Here is a 19576-nt window from a genome sequence, read left to right as displayed (position 1 = left end):
GAAGAGGCGCTGCATCAGTGTTCACCGGCTCCAGTGTCAATTTGACATCCAAGAAGCACCGGTTTCTCCTTCGTGTGGGCCCGTATTTTCGATCAAACTGGCGCTAGAGTGGTTAACAATGGATCCAAAAACATTCATGGATATCGCTACGGTGGTTACAAAACTGAAAATGTACCCCTATTTCGACATCGCACATTACGTGCTAATGTGCTGTTCGGTACGAGAGGATATGCCGCAAGGTGAGGATTCAGAGCTCTGTCTTGCCAGAACTATCTTTGGCAGTCGCTGAAACCGACACCAAAACATAATGCACGTGCTGTTCGTGCTAAGACATTTCTATTTGACATGTTTTCTTAATTGTGATTGCAAAGTTTGGTTGGCATCCCTACCTGTCAGCTCGCCTTGAAATGAAAATTCGTCTGCTAGCGTTTTGACTGGAGTCAATGGGCTTGACTTTTATTGGTCGAGTCAGGTGATACAATAACAGTACATGTCAATATTTTCTGCATATGGTAATATTTTTAAAGTAGCATTTTCTCCACGATGAAAGTCTTGTTTTGTGAACGTTTTTTTCTTTCAAAATTGTATTGATTTTTTATATATAGGCCAAATTTGGACATAAACGATCTCACACTATTTTCAACTAAATTGAAATCTTCATTGTCTCAGATCACTTTTAAAATGCTTCATGGTATAGTTGTTCTCAAACAGTCTGAAAACCTGTACTGTTTCATTGCTGGGATATACAGTTGCATCCTGTTTTGTTTTTGAAGATTATTTCTTACTGATTTTTTTAGACATTGATGTGTGATATCAATATGTTTTTTGCTGAACTGAAAAAAGGTAGTTGGTGTAGCAACTACTACAGATTTACTATTCATTTGCGAATGTGTGTGTTTTTAGCCTAACACCATGGCCATTTTGATTTTTGATTGTGTTCAACATGTTTCCCTTTTAATCACATCAATATTTCAGGTGATTTTGTTAGTATTGATAATAAGCATGCAGTTTTTGAATCATAATACTTGTATAGAGAAATAATACATTGTAACTAAGAGACTGAGTGTCATGATTATGATGTTTAAATCACACAGATATAGAGGGCAACCAAACATAACACCTTCTTGAAAGTAGAGGAATTATTTAATAGGTTTGTCTAATTTTTATTGCTTTTCTATTCACATATATTTCAGTGAATACTTTTTCCATGGCTTGAAAGATTATTAAAAAGTGCCAGCACTAAGAAAATGTCTTGAGGGAACCTTTCTTCTTTTGCGTACAGCACATTATAAATGCAGTCAATTTTGTCCTAAACCAGAGACCATCTATTGTATGGTCTATACCTAAACAAATCAATATCAACTGGCTCTGCATATGCAATGTACACGTATCATCTACTTATTGCATCATTGCAGAAGAAACAGATGGCCCCAAATCATTAGTAACTGAATCACAAATTAGTGTACTATGATGGTGGTTGTATTGTTGTGCTAATTACAAATGTACACCATGTGCGTGGCCATTCATAAAACTACTTGTGCAGTGGGAGTGGGAGTGACTGTGTCCATTTAGATGCTGGACACATGATCCTTCAGTATGACTGACTAATGACCCAGCCAGCTGGAATGCATTTACTCAGATCAGAGATCAGGAATCCATTAGATGTATCAATGATTAACCACTATTCAGTTTATCTGAAATTTAGGATTGGGGGCGGGGGAGAAGGAGGATGGGGGAGGGGGTGGTGTGGGGGGGTTCTGGAAGTATAGGCTTGTGGGGGTGGTGGGAGGAATTCTGCAGTCAATCGCAATGGTATTTGAATCTAGAGATATCCATGCTATAAAACTTTAAATGTTCAGGTTATGTAAAAGAATTCATAACTGTATACAAATGTTTATATTTTTTATCAGTTATTCATCGCATTTAGATATATACCCTGAGTGTAATAGCCTTGATGGGTGCATAGGTCAATAAAAACATAATTTTTAGTCATGTGCAGTTTATGATGTCATGACCTGCTTGACCATCATGCTGTCATGGAGTAATAATTCTTGCAAAATTTCATGATTAACTATTACCACAATAAGCGATATATTAGGATTAAGATATTATGAAAACATGAATGTGAAACGTTAGGTACACCATAATCAGTACTAACTTAGAGAAAGACACCAGTCTAAAATAACAAAAATCCTTGTCTCAGACATTCTATTCAAAATGGTTCAGGCTGTGAATACACGAGGTTTACAGATAAGTCCTAGCCTGAGGGTACAAGAACTTGTCATTAAGACATAGTGAGAGACAATAAGAAAAAGTTATGTCCTTATATTGGAACAAATTGCCCACATCTGTTTTGGAAAGTAAACCTATCATCAACTTTTAGCTAATACTTCAATTTAGGCTGAATAAGCTTAAGCCCCAGTGCAAGCCTGTCAATTTCAATATCATATACCTCCTCTAATATCCAGCAAATGTGTGAACAAGATAAGTGTCAGTTCAGTTAGCAAGATAAAGTACTTCCCTCTGTCTGGTCATTTTATTTATCATAGGGTGTTGTAGGGCACATGGCATTTTGTATCATCAAAGAATTTATGATCTTTTTATTGTCTCAACTTTAAATAAATAGAAAATGAAAATGTTATGCAGTAGTGTTTAGACTCCCTTAGACACAGGTTAGCTGTAACCCCCAGCTCAGACTCAGAAGCCCCTGTGTCACTGACTCTCTGACCACCCAAGACATAGTTATTCTCTTCCAGTAAATAGAACAGTATTTCTTCTGACTTCAGACACTTTTTGTGAACTATTCACCCACCTCATCCAGCACACCATTTAGAAGGAGTTCACGATCGTAAGCACACTGTTCCATGATAATGCACTGTCGTCATGTACATGTTCCCATCAAGTAATGATGTGCTTATTCATTCAAGAATTTCAAGTTTCGATTTTCAGTATGGCTGCCATGGCAACCCTGGTAATGGGGATTAACAATATGTACTTTTTTAGCATCATTTCGGAATTTTGACCTTTCTTTTTTGAGATTTTCAAATAACATCACTGAATGATAAAGCTGCTTATGGCAGTACTAAGGCATTTTGCTTAAAAAGTTTGTTCCCAATCTCTTTATGTCAAATTTAGCCTCAAAGCAAATTTTACTTGCAGTTAATGGATTCAGTAAGTGCTCCCTTTTATCAACTATCAAATGAATATCTCACATGTACATTCAAGACTGTGTTTGTGGACGTGTTCAAGCTAGAGCTACAGTCAACATAAAAGTTTACAGCTTCATGACACCACAACCTTCAGCTGAGTGGCAAGAAGTGATTGTGCCATATCAGACACCACAAGGGCTTGTAATGCTAAAAGCTGCAAACAAGGTATGTTCTCTCACAGACAGGGTCTTAGTACTCGTTTTCTTTTGTACTAAGGTGGGGGTGTCAGTGAGAGTATGTAACTTGACAGCAGTTTTTAGTGATATGAACCCCTGTGTCACTGTCAGAGACTTGGGTGGGATTAACTTCATGGTAGACTAACATTTAGTCTCTTATTATATATAATTTTGAAAGAAATGAACGATTCCTTTTAAACTAAAAGGAGCCCCATTGAGAAGGTAACTTGTGGAAATCTAGACTTGCTTTGTTTAGGGCTTAAGCATTACATAAAGGACTAGGCAGAAGGGAAAATGATATGGTCCAGTGACTGTGAGACAGACTACCTACATGGGTATGAAATGGCCATTCTCTATGTTCATACCCAATGGTTTATGTTGTGGCAAAAACCGTCCCTTACATGGTCTCTGGTTGTGGAGCAGTAGATGTCAGTTTGATCATTACTTTCATTCTTCGTATATATCATTATTGGTTTAGACTGTAACAATACTCACTAGTAGTATGTGTTAATTTAGTATTCTTTTCCACAAAAGTGTATGACTGATTGTGTTTGTAGACTCAGAACTGAATACTAGTATGTCTAGAAGCCAATGATTTTAGCCACTAGTGACCAAAGCCCTCATCTAGTAAGCTCACAATAAAATTGTTGAGATAATCGTCACAGAAATCATCAGAAAAATTATGCTAAGAGTTAAACCCATGTTTGGGCAAGTAAAATGTTTCATATTGGAATGAGTCAGTTCCATTGTTGTATTTACTAGTGCTTATGACTGTGTTTGTGTCATCATAGTTATATGAAGAAGTTAGCATGTGTATTTGTAAATGTTGTTCATCAGTGTGTAGCATGTATTCAGTGGAGTCTCACTTTGTACAAAGACCAGGAGTTCGTGATTTGACATACTGGTTGTCTGCATTGAAGTACCTTGTATCTGGGTCAGTTAGGGGAGTGTCATGTGATCTGCACCACAATTTCCCAAGTTGAAGTTGTAAATTAACCAGGATGATGAATGTCCCTTGCAGCTATTTTGAGTGTAACTTGTCAAGTCATACACATCCCACAACTGTCAAGCTTATTGTTTTTCTTCATTGCCTGTAGCTGTCTAATCCTCTTGGATTGTTTGCTGTAGGTCATTCATTCCAACACAAGTCACACAGTCACTTGTCAAAGAGGCCCCGAAGGACAAAACTAATTGTTCTAAGAGTTGTAACTTTAGATGTACAGATAGCTCTAGGTTATGGATAGTGAAGAAGGGTCCTTCCAGAAGAGACCAAACTTTGAAGTCTAGACAAGACTTGGCTGAGTGCCTAGGGCACCCCATTGCGTGATCCCATTTAAGATATGCCTCTCACCTCACATGCTTAATACTGGAGTATGTATGTCACATATGTTAAAATGTTTGTGTTACTGCATGCAGGCATGTCTGTAGTGTACACTGTACTCCAGTATCTTATTTGCCAACTGAGGGGTCAAGGCAGCACATTCATTTATGCATTATGTTTATGGATATCAATTACAATTCTTGAGTGTAAGAGAAACATTTATGGGATGTTAAACAATGAAAGAATCCATATGATGCTAAATTTAATTTACTTATAAACATGACAAATAATAGGAATTTATTATGAGGTAAGGCTTTTTGGAAGGGCTGAAAAACTGTTCTTTTATTTACACAATGGTTAAATGGCGACAGAAGTAGTTACACCTGCTATCAAAGTAATGTGTATGTGGTAGAATAAACTGGCACACAAAGAAATGACTTGCCCTAAATTGATTGTAAAGAAGCATTGCTCAGGATCTGTCCTGTTCAGCGTATTTTGGATCCTGTATCACTAGGGTGCCTGTATTGCTAGGATGCTTGTATCACCAAGATGGTAGATGCACCATTACACTGCACATAGTCTGTTGTACAGACCCTGAAGTATATCCAAGAAAGCCCACGCAAGCCTAGAAAATGTGGCAAGTCTAGATTTCCATAGCTTCTGAAAATGAAGAAAGTCTCAGGGCTCCATATCATTATATTATTTTTTTTCACTATGAACGTTTTTTCAGTAAAATATGTTCATTTCAGAGACTAGCTGTTAGTCTACACTGCACATTGCAGCAGTAGATAACACACTGGCATGGCACCAGTATCACTTACTGTCCTCGATTAATTTACCTTCTGTCTGTGTTGATATACCAGTATCAGAACATCCATCTCTAGGTAACCTTGTTGTAGTCATGATGTATTCTTATTCACGTTTATTAAGAGGTGCTAAACTTATACAAGTTGCCAAAACACTCCTAAGAATGACTATACATTAGGAGATAAGTAACCCCCTTTGCTTATTTGTTCCCTGTCTTGATAACAGCAAGTTGTTCCAGGAATAGACATGGCTCAAGCCGGTGCATGTTGACACAAGTTTGCAGCAAAGTTGCTGTTTCATCAGTATTAATCATGTTAAATAGAATGGCTATGCAATTGTCTTAGAGTCAAATGGGGACAAACAGATTGTCACCCAATGACACACATGATGCTTTCATATGATGGTTGCCATAGTTGTATGGCATGACAATGGTAAGACCCCCTGAGGATTCTATGACTACTATTACAGTGTTCCCAGAAATTATTGAGAAAATCTTTGTTTTTTTTCTAATGATGCTAAGATTGGAAAAGGGGCTTTCACTATGCACTAAGCACACTAAATAAGGGAAACAACTCTTGAAGGCTTAGAAGGTAGCTCATTACGTCAAGAGTTATCTCCCTTGTCTGAGCAGACGGCTTCCTGTGTTGCCATGGCAGAATTTACAGCAAGAGAGAAAAGAAAGCTCATTCTAGATGATTTTGAAAGGGGTGAGGCTGATGCTAAAGTGTTAGCTTGTAGACATGGTATTCCTCTGTCTACAGTATACAGAACTTTGAAGAATATTCAAACAGGAACCGGGATAGAGCACAAAGAACGGGCAGGTCGGCCTAGGAAATTCAGTGTTATGGATCGCCGAAGACTTGGGCAGATTGTGAGTAGGGGCAAATTGAAAAGTGTTGAGAACATCAGAAATGAAATGATTAGTAGAGGAAGTCCTCAGGTATGCAATGAAACAGTTAGGCAGGAATTACAGAGACTTAATTGGGTGAAAAAACGTGGAATTCCCTCGTCGTTGATGAAAGATGCACAAAAGGAAAAACGTTTAAACTGGTGTCGGGCCCATGAAAATCAAGATTGGGATAATGTTTTCTTTTCGGATGAAAGTTCTGTTTGGCTTTTCCCTAATTGTGTGAAAATTTGGACCAAAGATACTGTCAAACCTATCTACCAGCGACCAAAACATAGCCCGAAGTTTCACATGTGGGGTGGCATATGGGCTCGCGGAGTGACGCCATTGTGTGTTTTCACGGGAAACTTGACAAAAGAAAGATATGTTGACATTCTAAATGGTCACCTTCTTCCGACAGCACAAACATTGTATGAAGATGATTGGATTTTCCAGCATGATAATGACCCAAAACACACTGCGCGCTACACAAAACAGTGGTTGTCGGGTGAAAATGTTCAAGTTTTAGACTGGCCCAGTTACAGCCCAGATCTAAACCCTATTGAGAATGTGTGGGGAGTCATGAAGGACAGAATAAACCAAAAGGGACTGAGAAATATTGAAGATATGAAGGCCGAGGTGGTCCAATATTGGGATACCCTGTCACACGATTACCTGCAAACTTTGATGGGTAGTGTGCCTAGGCGTATTCAGGCATGCATTGCTGAGGGAGGAGGTCTAACAAAGTACTAAAAGAAGACTGAGACTGTTAAAGGATGATGTTTTAACATGTTTATGTAAGTAAAACGCCAGAAGTTAATAAACGTAATGAGTTACATGACGCAACATGATTCTCAATAATTTCTGAGAATACTATAAATCATTATGCAGGGATTTTGTAGTACATATTATTCAGCATGTTGATGTCTATTTGTAGTGTTAGTTTTGACTGTTGCATAACAGAAATGTACTTGCTGATCATGTGTCTCAGGTGTGGTCTGTTATGTCATAATGAGCTGTGAGTTCTTGTACCTTGTATCACACTGTATCTTGTTACGATACCTTTCACTGATATGCTAACAGTTATGATGCTTTTCTTGTCTTTTATCACTCTTTTAATTAGGCTATTTAGAAATTTTAAGTGCTCATTTATCATGTTTATCCCCAAAGTGTGTAGGGTGGAAGGGTTGTATTTTCATTTTTAAAGGAGGAATGTTTTGTGCTTTCCTCCTAGCATGGATACAAGTGAACAGCTCTGCAAGAATTGAACAGGGCGAACATGTGGAATACAGATTCGTATCTTGACATTTTCTTTTCTACTTCACTAAAAGCTGATGCCATGATTACATCATCCATATGGAATGATATGGATGTTAGGAGGTGATTGTAAAATATGTTATGTTCAAAGGCCCAATCCTTTACAGAAAGAAATGCTGATTGTTTCAGCCTAACTGGAATTAACACATACATGAGCAAACGTAGGAATATAAAATGAACTGTTTCTAATCATCTGAAATGGTTAGAATTTGGCACTGCCTCAGTAGTTTAACACATAAGCAATCTTTTTGAAGTGACACTTATTGTTTCCATGGTTTCACTGCCTGATGTTCAGCTTGAAGAAGATAAAACAAGGACTATCTGCTTGGAGTTAGTCAAAATGTTGATCTATTGCATGGAATTGCAGTGGCACACACAACAAAAGTCCACACAGTTCATGGTCCCATATGCAAGCATTTAATTGAAAGAGTCTCAAATGCAACATTGTCCCTAATCACCACACCCCTCTCATTAAATTTGTAACGATCAATACACAATTACTAGTTATTTACCCAGCTCAAGGGTAGAATTTGTTGTAGTCATTGTGATGTTCAAGGATCCATACCATGCACACAGCATTTGATGATTCAGTAGGTATGTTTATCTCATTACACACAAAGTTCCTATCATCACACTATTGTCTTGTCAGTACTGGGGCTGGCTATTGAAATGCCTCATACAAATTGATAATCCTGACTTGAATATAGATTGATTATCAATATGTATACAATATGTGTACAATGCGTATTTAAAAAAAAAACAATTATGAGCAGAAATGAAAAAGGATATATAAGGACCAGACAAATCACACTATTTCAAAAGGGTGAGTGGTGATACAATTATTGAGTGAGTGAGTTAGTGAGTGAGTGAGTTAGTGAGTGAGTTTAGTTTTTATGTTGCACTCACCAATTTTCCACCTATGTGGCGGTGATCTCTAAATAATGAAATCTGGACCAAACAATCCAGTGACCAACAGCATGAGCTTTGATCTGCACAATTGGGAACCGATGACATGTGTCAACCAACTCAGCGAGCCTGACCACCTGATCACATTAGTTGCCTCTTACAATAGTCGCCTTTTATGGCAAGCATGGGTTGCTGAAGACCTATTCTACCCTGGATCTTCATGGGTTGATACATTTATTAACTGATTACCAATAATAACTGTCCTGAACATACTTTAGATGCAGCCTTTGAATAAAGATGTATTTGTGTACACATATTATACATGTAACCTTGAAACTATATTTCATCTCAAATCATCGCTATTTCCAGTTGTCAGTCTTTTAAGCCAGCTATAACCAATACACACTCTACTTAGCTTCCTTAGGTTCAGAGCGGCTGAAATATTTTTCACCTATTTTTTTCTTCACTATTATAATGAGTAACTAATGAAGTTGTGAAGTAATATGATTAAAGGATTCAGGAAAGAAATGTACGATTAGTTTGGAAAATTTGACATCCTGAAGCAACCTGCATCTAATCATGCTTTGATAGTAAACCATAATTTGAGCATCTGTCCATAATTCAAGCAACATTGATAGCCATGTTCAAGTAATTTCATTTTTAAAGCATTTTCCAGTGACTTTTTGAAACAAATGTAATTTGTGTCCATGTTAGAACTGGCAGATCTCTACTGACTTTTGATCTGTCGAAATGAAGCGTAATTTCTGTTAGTGCCTGAGCTGACAGAGGTGATCCTGCTGCCCTGATTGAAAGAATCTCATTACATCTGCACTGGGGTTCAGTGGGAGACCAATAACTCATGGTGTGAGCTTGGTTAATTATCTCATGTCTTCCTAATCTGCCATGATTCTTGTAGCCATGATGTGGGTAGGTTTACTAGCACATGTTCTGGTTTAATTTGGCTGATTGTGTTTTCATATTTTCACTTTTGTAAGTAAATATTTTCAACTAGAATTACTTAAACTGGTGTTATGGCTTGGTAAATTAGCTCCAGGCTGTAAACCAGTGTATATTTTTATCATATGGAATATGTTATTCATGTTGTTGCAGATTGAGAGGCTGATACATCTAAAACCTTCAGCATGCTGATATTATGCTAATATTTAGCTTAGTAGATTGAAAAACTGTGGGGTTTATGTAATTTCCTATGAGGAAAAACTCAAGTTAATGAAATATTTGTGATAGTGGAGTTCTGATGATACAAAAAATTTGAAAATTGATCGAAAGAAGACTTAAAAAACATGTCGTCAATTAATCAGAATGTCGTTGTTTTTGTATAACACACTTGAATGAAGTAAACTAACAATTAATATTGACAAATATTCATGCACAAACATGCGCTCAACGGCTTAAAGCTATGTATAACGTAAAATTTTTATTGTTTAATTACAATTCCAGTGCCTTTCTTGCATGGATGCATTTCATTGCATAACAGTATTAGTTTTGAAAACAGTAATTGTAGAAAATCTGGGGAAAAGCCCTTAAAATTAGTCATTGCATTAAAAATCTATATTTTGATTATAGTCAATAATCGTTCACCACAAGTCCCTGATAATCAATAGTGGATTTGGTTTCCAACTCCCAACACTAGTTTATGGTCATTGGTTTTATGCCACACTCAGCATCATGGAAGCTGAGTCAGCAGTGTTAAATGTTTAAATGTGATTGAGTTTGGGTCGGGCAGTTGCAGCTCATCCATGGTTGATAGGATGGTCCAAGTCGTCCAGTGCAGTCAGCCTTGACCACCTGATCCTCGTTTTAGTCACTTCCTATTGACAAGCATGAGGTACTGGTGATCTGTATTTTGCTGGAATCCTGGCATCACTGCTTTTTATGTTTATGTTACAGACGGGGTATAGGTTCATATACATTTTCAGGGGCAGTGGTTAAAGCGTTCGCTCGTCACGCCAAAGACCCGGGTTCGATTCCCCACATTGGTACAATGTGTGAAGCCTATTTTCTGGTGTCCCCCGCCGTGATATCGCTGGAATATTGCTAAAAGCGGCGTAAAACCAAACTCACTCACTCACTATACATTTTCATCTTGAAATATGGCTTTCCAGTTTAAAGGTGTGCCAGTCATGTGACCTTGAAATTAAAGATTGAAGTGTATCAACTACACTGTTTTGACGTTTACCATGTTTTTAATGACAGGCATTGACAGAACTCCGGATATTCACAAGCACATCCAATTATCTGATGGTTTTTCAACTTTTTCAACTTGGAGTTTTTTAATAAACTGGAGAACGTGAGAGATATTGATTGAATGTTTGTGATCAAATGTACTTGCTACCTCCATCTTTGTGACAGATGACATGCACACCTAAACTGTCAAAGTCAGTGCCAAGCATGATGGTGACACAGTCAATAATATTCTACAGCAATCTTTGAATTGTAAATGTATTACTGTGACTCCCTTACTGTGATGGACATTTCACATAGATTGGTGATACTGTTAAAAGTAGATTGTTGTAACTATAAATTACGAGAGATGTTGCTGTAGTACAGTTTGAGAATAGCTACACCCGTGTCAACACCTCATTGTTGTCTTGCAAACATACAAATAAACATTGCAAATAAAATTGTGTGTACAAAACCACAACAGGAACAAAACATGGATAAGTAAAGTTATTAAGGCTTTGTATGGGTTCATTGGATTATGATGAAGTTCCTAATAGTATGTTAATATTTACGATTTCTTAACACAGTTTAATACAAACATTGTGTCACTGATACCATGGCAGATATTTTATTGTATATAACAGACCAGTTGACAGACATAGTTTACATAACATAATTCTTATAGTTGTTGAAAATGTTTGTTGTCAACACTCAAAGATGTGACAGGAAGTCAAAGCTTCCTGTTTGCCAAGGAACAAAAGTATGCATGGCATGTTGGGGTAACTTATGTAACTCACTGTCAGGTCAACATTGATATAAGTATATGTTCGAGTTGAGCTAACATGGTAACTTTTCTATTGCTTATAATGATGACCCATACTGCAATGGTTTCTTTGACATATTTAAGTGAACAGATCTCCACAAACAATCCAGTGATGTATTACAATTAGCAGGTGATTTCAAACAGATATCTGAAATTAACTTTGAAAATCTGGCATGTCTAGCTTTGAAAATCTGGCATGTCAAGCTTTTCTGATTCCTCAGAATCTTTCAAATTGAACAGAATCAGCACACTCTGTATTCAGTCAAGGCAGCTTGCCAATATATTTTTCCTCTATTCAAATGAAGACTAAAAAATGAAGTGAATACATCATGTGAATATTATGAAGACTAAGTAACACGAAAATGCTTCTTGTTTATGTGCTTCATCTGAACCCACTGATTCAGTTTATGTCTTTCATATTATATAATTTCATGCTTTGTAACAATTCTTTCAACATGAAGTCAGGTCCATTTATTAAATGTCTAACTAAAATCTTTGGTCACATATCACACACACACACACAGACACACACAGACACAGACACACACTCACACACACTCACACACACACGCGTCCTATATTCACTGACTTCAGGCTTCTGATTTGGGATTTCTAAGCATCTGTTGCCATTGAATAATTAGCTATCTGATTGTCATCACTGGTTTGTTTGGCTGGGTGCCATAGTTGAGACACATTCTGACTGTATAGGAGCCAGGTGTTGTGTAGCTTGGTTAAGTGTACAGATTGTTAGGAAACAAAGCTTCACTGCTGTGCCTCTACAGCCCAGTCCAGGATGCCATGTGTTTCTACACATCAGTCAACTGACAGCAGAGTACCAGTTCTAGTGCAGTTGGGAAATGGCTGCGATACCTACCAATCTGTGTACTTTGTGAAGGCTTTTAAGATGACTAATGAAACATTGTTCATTGAATGGAGCTCAGGTGTTTCTTTCAAGGTTACTGTGGTATTTCCTGATCTTTGCTGTTAGTAACTCGGGATAAAGAGTGGATATGAATCAGACCCATTTATTATTATTTAGAATCATGGAGATGAGTATTGCCTTGGTCTTAAGTATCAGTTAATGAAAACCAAGTTGAGATCCATAGATCATAGCTGTCTATTTGTCATGATGCACAGCTGTTGAACAATGTACAGATTTGACATTTCACATCATATAAATCAGTGTTTGAAATTGAGTGAGATCCCAGCTGGGGATCTTGTAGTTTGTTGCAGTGGTATATGAAACTATGGACTCTTTGTATAATTCTTTAAGCGATACCTTGACTTTCATCCTCAGATTTGGTCCATTTATGTCATATGGTGCTGTGAGGCACCTGAATTTTGCTCATATTTTACTATGATTGTTTTGTTTGTTGGATGTCATCATGATCATACTATTTAAATGACCATCTGGCTTGTCTGATATGAGAGATTCAGGGAAAAATTATCAACCACGTTGTACCAAAATGTAAGAAACTTGTTCTGCTAATTTCGGACTGATACAGGCTGACATTTCATTCTTGGAATTCATGAGCGTTGTTTCTGACCATCACATGCAAACCCCCAGAACTATAATGGAACCCTGTTTCAGGTACATTGCAATATCTTTGAGCCATTGTTATATAATGGTGAAATCGCATGCGTGTGGCTAAAGTGAGTGAGTTAGTTTAGATTTACTCTGCTTCAGTAATATTCAGGCAATATCAAAGCAGGCAAAAAAAGGACTTCACACATTGTATTGATGTGGGGAATAGAACCCTGGTCTTTGGCTTGATAATTAAATGCTTGAACCACTTGGCTACCCTATCTGTTTTCATGTGGCTTAAGCCATGTTATTTCTAGTTGATGTATAATTTTCCATTGTCCTTTAGCATTGTTTCGTTGCACCAATGACATAGCACCACTACTAGGGTTAGGTGTAACTCATGTGACTCTTTGCTTTCTCCCACTGTGCCACTGTCTTGATGACATAGTAATTAATCACTGGTCACCTACTTCCTCTGCTGTGTCAGGTTATGTCTAAACACTGGGTGCAGTAAAACCTAGAAGTAGACTCCTAACTGTAAGCATGCCTGGGGCACTCACATCACCACTCCAGAAACATGACCCATGTGGCACACTTCTTGCCTTAGCAGAACCTACACACCTGTCAGTCACAGCTCCAGCCAATCAGACAGCTTGAAATATTCACACCAGGAACTATTGTAGCCAGATGACTCAACTTTGAAGGTCAGAGGTTACCATAGCAATGGCTGTCATTGTTGTTTCCATGGAAACATGAAAACAGTTTGGGTTGTCAGCATACATCTTTATACTAGACTTTATAAGAACATCAATGAGACACATGATAAACAATACTCACCGGTGTATGTAGACAACTGACAAACCAGTCAATGCGAAGTTTAATGGACTGGAACGTTTTGAAGAACCAAAAGCATGAAAAAAATTATGAATAATTAGGGAACCATTCAGCCCATCTTGCTGAGAGAGCACATTTCAAACATATCTAGTGTCACTGTTCCAGTCTGTTGTTAAACAGTCACTGAACTGGAGATAATATTTCACTAGCAGATGGGAAACAAGTGTACAAACTTTGTTCTCAAAACATGTCAGTGAAAGAACTTTCAGTTCCAAGTTTCTCTTTTTCTGTTGACTTCTTGGAGTTAGGTGAAAATAGTAAGGTAAACATGTTTAATAAAGCCACAAATACACTACCACATCATATCCCAAAACTTGGCAACTGTTACAGATTTTCTACTCATTGATATATATAAGAACTGGATGCTTTGTAGTTAGCAGTGATGAGCAGGAAGAAATTTTTGTACTCTGGGTTATACCAATATCATTGATGTGCTGTAAATTGGATTTAATGTTAACCATGTTAACAGAACTTTTGAATGTTTTGGTGTATACTGTTTCTGCGTGATAAGTGTCATAATTTGAAAAATGTGAAGATCTTGATTAGAATTGGTCTTTAGTAACCCGTGCTTGTGGTAAGGTGCAACTGAAACAGTATTGGGTGGTCAGGCACGCCGACTTGGTTGACACATCATGATATTCCAGTGGCATAGAACAGTGCTCATGATGTTGACCACCGGATTGCCGATTATTAAAAGATTGCTGCCATATAACTGTAATATTGATTAACAACATAAAACAAAACAACAAACAATCACAACTGGAAAATGGGAGATTTATCCTGTGATAGATTTTATTGATATGAGTTAAAAAATAGAAAAGTGATTAAACACAGAATAATAATCAACAAATTATATGTTTGTCCAGAAAATAAATTGGTGTGCAAATTTATCATCACTGTATATAAAGTTGATATCATGAAATGTTCTCCAAGATCGCCAACATTTGTCATTTGCATTTGGAAATGAAAACTTACTGAAATCTGATAAAAGACAAACTCATTCCATGAAATAAAACTCAGAACACTACTGAAAAAAATCATGTGCTTATGTTAGATGTAGCTGTGTAAACACAGCAAGTATGATACCAGATATATTCCTTTGGCCAGACCAGCTCCAAACAATATTGGTTTCATCTTGGGAATAAGCTGACTCATCAAAAGCTCTGTCTGTAAAAGCTGCACCCACTAATCTGCATGTTTTATTGAGGTGAAGACTTGAAAGAGCATAATTACAACATTGCTTATCAATGTCATCTTGCAGTGAACATTTTCTGACCTTGCAGTCTCTTTTAATAGCCAATAATACATCATTAGAATTTCATGTTCCATGATTTTATATATTTGATATGATGGCTGGTTATTTTATTTATGCCTCAGCCATTTCCTCATAAAGGAATGGAAACTCATAAAGAACTACATGACCCTGCCATTTCCTCCTCTCTTTAAGGACTATTTGATGTAGCATACTCAATGTTGTTATTAAAGATCATATATAATCTTGAGGGTACAAATACATAAATCATTTATTGACATCATTATAAATGAAACCCCATCATTAAAACTTTCGACATTTAATTACCTCAAATCTACCATTTTGATAGCAGTGCACAATTCTCTCCTGCGAATGAAATTTCAACCAATCAGAGGGTGATATAATGTGAGGTATGCTTACGTGGGGCGCTGAAGACTTTATTCATGTACATTTCCGGGGGTAGATGATCTTGCTTATAGGTCTCTCTGATCCTGCAATCGTGACAGCTGTTTTGAAAAATGAAAAATGTTTTCACAATCTACTGCCATTTAATCTTGTTTCCAAGATACAACTTGTTTTCATGGATGATTCTGTCAAAATCGCAGTTAGTCATAATGGTTGTAAATTGTTCTGTTACAAGTGGTGTCATGCAAAATCTATTTGATCATGATTCAAAAACATATTTAACTACAAGTAAGAAGTAGTTTTGATCTTTTAACTTGATGAGAACAAACCATAATCTAACTGATCCTCAAACTGACTTTAGACCATGAAGCCATGGCAGCGCCCTGTTGCAAACATCCGCCAGTCTGAGAATAAATGTTATTTAGGATTGTTTTTACCGAGTTACTAAATCTATGCTACATTCTACTGCTAGTAAAGTATGTATTTGATTCATTGATAATTGGATTTTGCAACTAACTGAAAATCTTTCCTCACATGAAGTCACTGCAGTTCGCTGCAATGCTCTGGCGACAGAGTTACGTAACCTGTCTGTGGTTTTGTTGGCTGACGACGGCTGCTGCGAGTGAAGCTGAGGACTTTTTGGCAACTTTTAATAGCTCACATGTTTTTAAGAATGAATTTCGTGTTTCGCTTAAGACTCACCTCAAGTCTTTCACATGTAATGGTTAAAAGAGAACAAAAAATGTGAGTTTATTCTTTCTTTGAGGACATAAACAGATACCTTTTCACTACTTATGTAAAGGAAACTTTATTAAATTGACAATATGTTCATATCATTTAGTGAAGCAGATTGAACAGAACTGAAAATCTTCCAGATAGTCAATGGAACCTCATGGGTAAGTCCAAACTTGAATGGACCCTAGATTGAAATACCAATAAAACAATCACCATGGACACCAGGATTCCCCTGAAATTAGGACAGTATTGAAGAACTAGGTTCTGCTGTTGTGTATTGGATGCTGGGGAAGTGTGATGAGCTGATCCACTGCTGGAGTTATATCTACTACAATGGTAAACCAGCAGACAGAAATAGAAATAGCAAGCCTGTCTCGTCCCCCATGCACTCAGTGAGCACTTCAGGCATGGTAAACTGGTTATCTGGATATATAGCTAGACCATCTGCCTCCAGGCCTCGGAGTCTCCTTCCCTGATCTTTACTGTTATTGTGGATCCAGCCATAAACAGGCCTTGTTGATATTAGGACCAGTTTATAACTCTTGAGTGAAATGTTGAAGCTTTTAAGAATTTAGAGATAACTTTGTGTCTGTTTCTACTATTTGCAGGACAGTTTTACCAGTGTTAGTTGGCTGTAGTTCAGTTATCTTTCATGACCGTTTGTCACAGGAGGTGGAACAGGTACATTGGCGTTCTTCAAGAAGGCAAGGTTGATGGGTTAATCCTTCTATGAAATGGCTTGATTCATTTTAAGAGTTGTTCCAGGATGACAGCATGTAGTACTGTTATAGGGATATACAAAAGAGAAAGTTGGTTTAATTTGGTTTGAACATAATCTTAAGACTTTGCATAAAACATCTTAATATCCTAGATGAGGATTTCAGTTTGGCAGTAATGATGCTTAATTTGTTATTATTGATTTTATGTTGTTTTGAGGAAGGCTTTCCTGGGTTATATGTGTCACAGTAAGCACAATTGTATGGAATTGACAGAGAGAAGAGAAATGTTGCATCCTTGGTGATGCACATATATTCATTGAACCTAATTCTTCACAAGAATTCAGAGTTCCTGAAATGAGAGTACAGGCTTACTATACACGATGCAACACGATTTCTTTACTTTACTGAATCCACATTTGTAAGGTAAAGACCCTTGAAATTAGACATTTAAGGTCCTCTGGACCGCTAGGTTTGTTTGTCAACACTGGTCTCTTTTGTACCATTTTTAATGTCACTATGACCTTACCATACCTTAAACTCTATGCTCTGTCCTTTGGCTTGTGAGGCAAACGTGACTGAAAAACTATTTGTGTTTAGTGTATTAATGTCATATTTTCTGGCCAGACATTTATTTCTTCCTCTTCAATGTTTTTTTTTCTGGGCTGAAGCATAGTTAGCACAGTTAGCAAGTGCTGGGGCGAAGAGATTACCAGTAACAGGATGCTATTTGTCAGCTGGCGATTGACCGGTTGATTGGCTTTTTTTCAACAATATGGGGTGATACAAGTACACAGAGTCCACTGTATATATATGATATAGCCACTAAATATTTGAGGATACATTATTTTGAATTCTGAAACCTTGATTATCTGCAAGTAATCATTTACACTATGGTATTCCAGTTTTATGGCCTTGACAAACTTTGCATCTGTAGAATGATTTCGTACTTTACTGAAACATATCCTTGTTTATGACCATCACTGCTTTAACTAAAAGTGCTTTATGGTTCAACTTCTTTATTATACAAGTTGAAACATAAAGCACTTTTAGTTTGATTCCTCCAACTTCTAAATGCCTTTGAAACAACATCACTGCTTTGACTAATGATTAAAAAAGTAGGGCTAGGACAATTTAACTGATGCACACTTGAGTCAGAATCCCAAGTCTTGATATTTCACAGTCTTTATATAAGTCTATGTACTAGTACGAGGACATGATAAAAATAATGGAATATAACTAGTTTTGGAAAGTAAATGACTAGTCTTGACTTGTAGAATGATAGAAAAAAACATCAGCAGGGTAGTGAAAATGAATGATGTCATCAGAGAACATTGGTGATACTTGTATTAGAAGTTGTGACTCAGCAGATGTAGTTTAAGATAATGTAGTGTTAGTGTTCATGTCTGGATAAGGTGCATCATTGGTTTGATTCACAGCAAGGCATGACTTTGGTTTAGTGTACAGATTTTGATATAGTGAAAGATTTTTCAGTGAGTGAGTTTAGTGTTATATCACTTCTAGCAAAATGCCAGCAATATCACTGCAGCGGGACACCAGAAATGGGCTTCACACATTGTACTTATTTGGGGAAGCAAACCTGTGTCTTTGGCTTGACAAGCAAATGCTTTTACCACCACTGAAACATTTGCAAAGGTACCCATAAACTGAGTTCTTTGTACCGGGCAGTGTTTATCATCATAAATATCTATTTTGATAGGTAGTTGATAAAAAGACCCAAAGCGCTTTCAGTTGGGTTTTTTGGTCATTATAGTATTTATAAATGAAGTCTGACAACCTCAATTCTTTGTTGTTTATTATTGTCAGTATGATGAAACGCATATCCCTCTGTTTCATTTTAAAATTTAAATTTTCAAGTTTTAATGTCAGCATTCTGTAAACCAAATTAGTGCCTGACATGTCTGCAGTCCATCAGTCCTCTCTAATGCTAATTCAAGTATTCATATTCCTTTACCAGTGCCACATACTCCTAACCTATGAAATGCTGTAATAGAGGTTGTTTTGAAGTGGCAGAATCTGTCCACAGGGCCTGAGATTGAGAACAGTTTTTCTAGCATCACAGTCATATGTCATCACAATTGTGAATTGTAATGCATTGTTTTCTACATGTTCAATATGTACATATGGAAGCACTGTTCACTGGTGGCTTTGTCACATTTAGCATGTTAAAGCTTACTGTTGTATCTATTTATAATATACAGATATACTAGATGCTTCAGAGAGCTGGAGTCTGGAATGCTTAAATAGCTTTGAAGTTAGGAAGAATTTTTTCTTTTTTCTGTTGTCCAGATAAAATGTTTATGTTTGAACATTGTAACTTGTGGCAATGATGATGATGATGCCTGGATAGCTGCAGTTCGGTTGGTGTAATAGCCAGGCTCCATCATTCCACAAGTGGCACA

At 37.0% G+C, this 19576-nt stretch overlaps 1 protein-coding gene across 1 annotated transcript in view; it reads left to right on the top strand.

The window, feature by feature from the left end:
- The window catches only part of LOC137290739 (trimeric intracellular cation channel type 1B.1-like), a 38223-nt gene continuing 18647 nt past the window's right edge, over positions 1–19576 (top strand). The window contains exon 1 of the mRNA XM_067821855.1: positions 1–239. Coding sequence (XP_067677956.1) covers positions 119–239 — 121 coding nt within the window. The 5' untranslated portion in view covers positions 1–118. The remainder of the gene's footprint in view (positions 240–19576) is intronic.

Source organism: Haliotis asinina, chromosome 7 (assembly GCF_037392515.1).
Source record: "Haliotis asinina isolate JCU_RB_2024 chromosome 7, JCU_Hal_asi_v2, whole genome shotgun sequence".
Classification (NCBI taxonomy): domain Eukaryota; kingdom Metazoa; phylum Mollusca; class Gastropoda; order Lepetellida; family Haliotidae; genus Haliotis; species Haliotis asinina.
The sequence above is the reverse complement of the archived record's forward strand: the minus strand, read 5'-3'. Positions and strand labels throughout refer to the sequence as shown.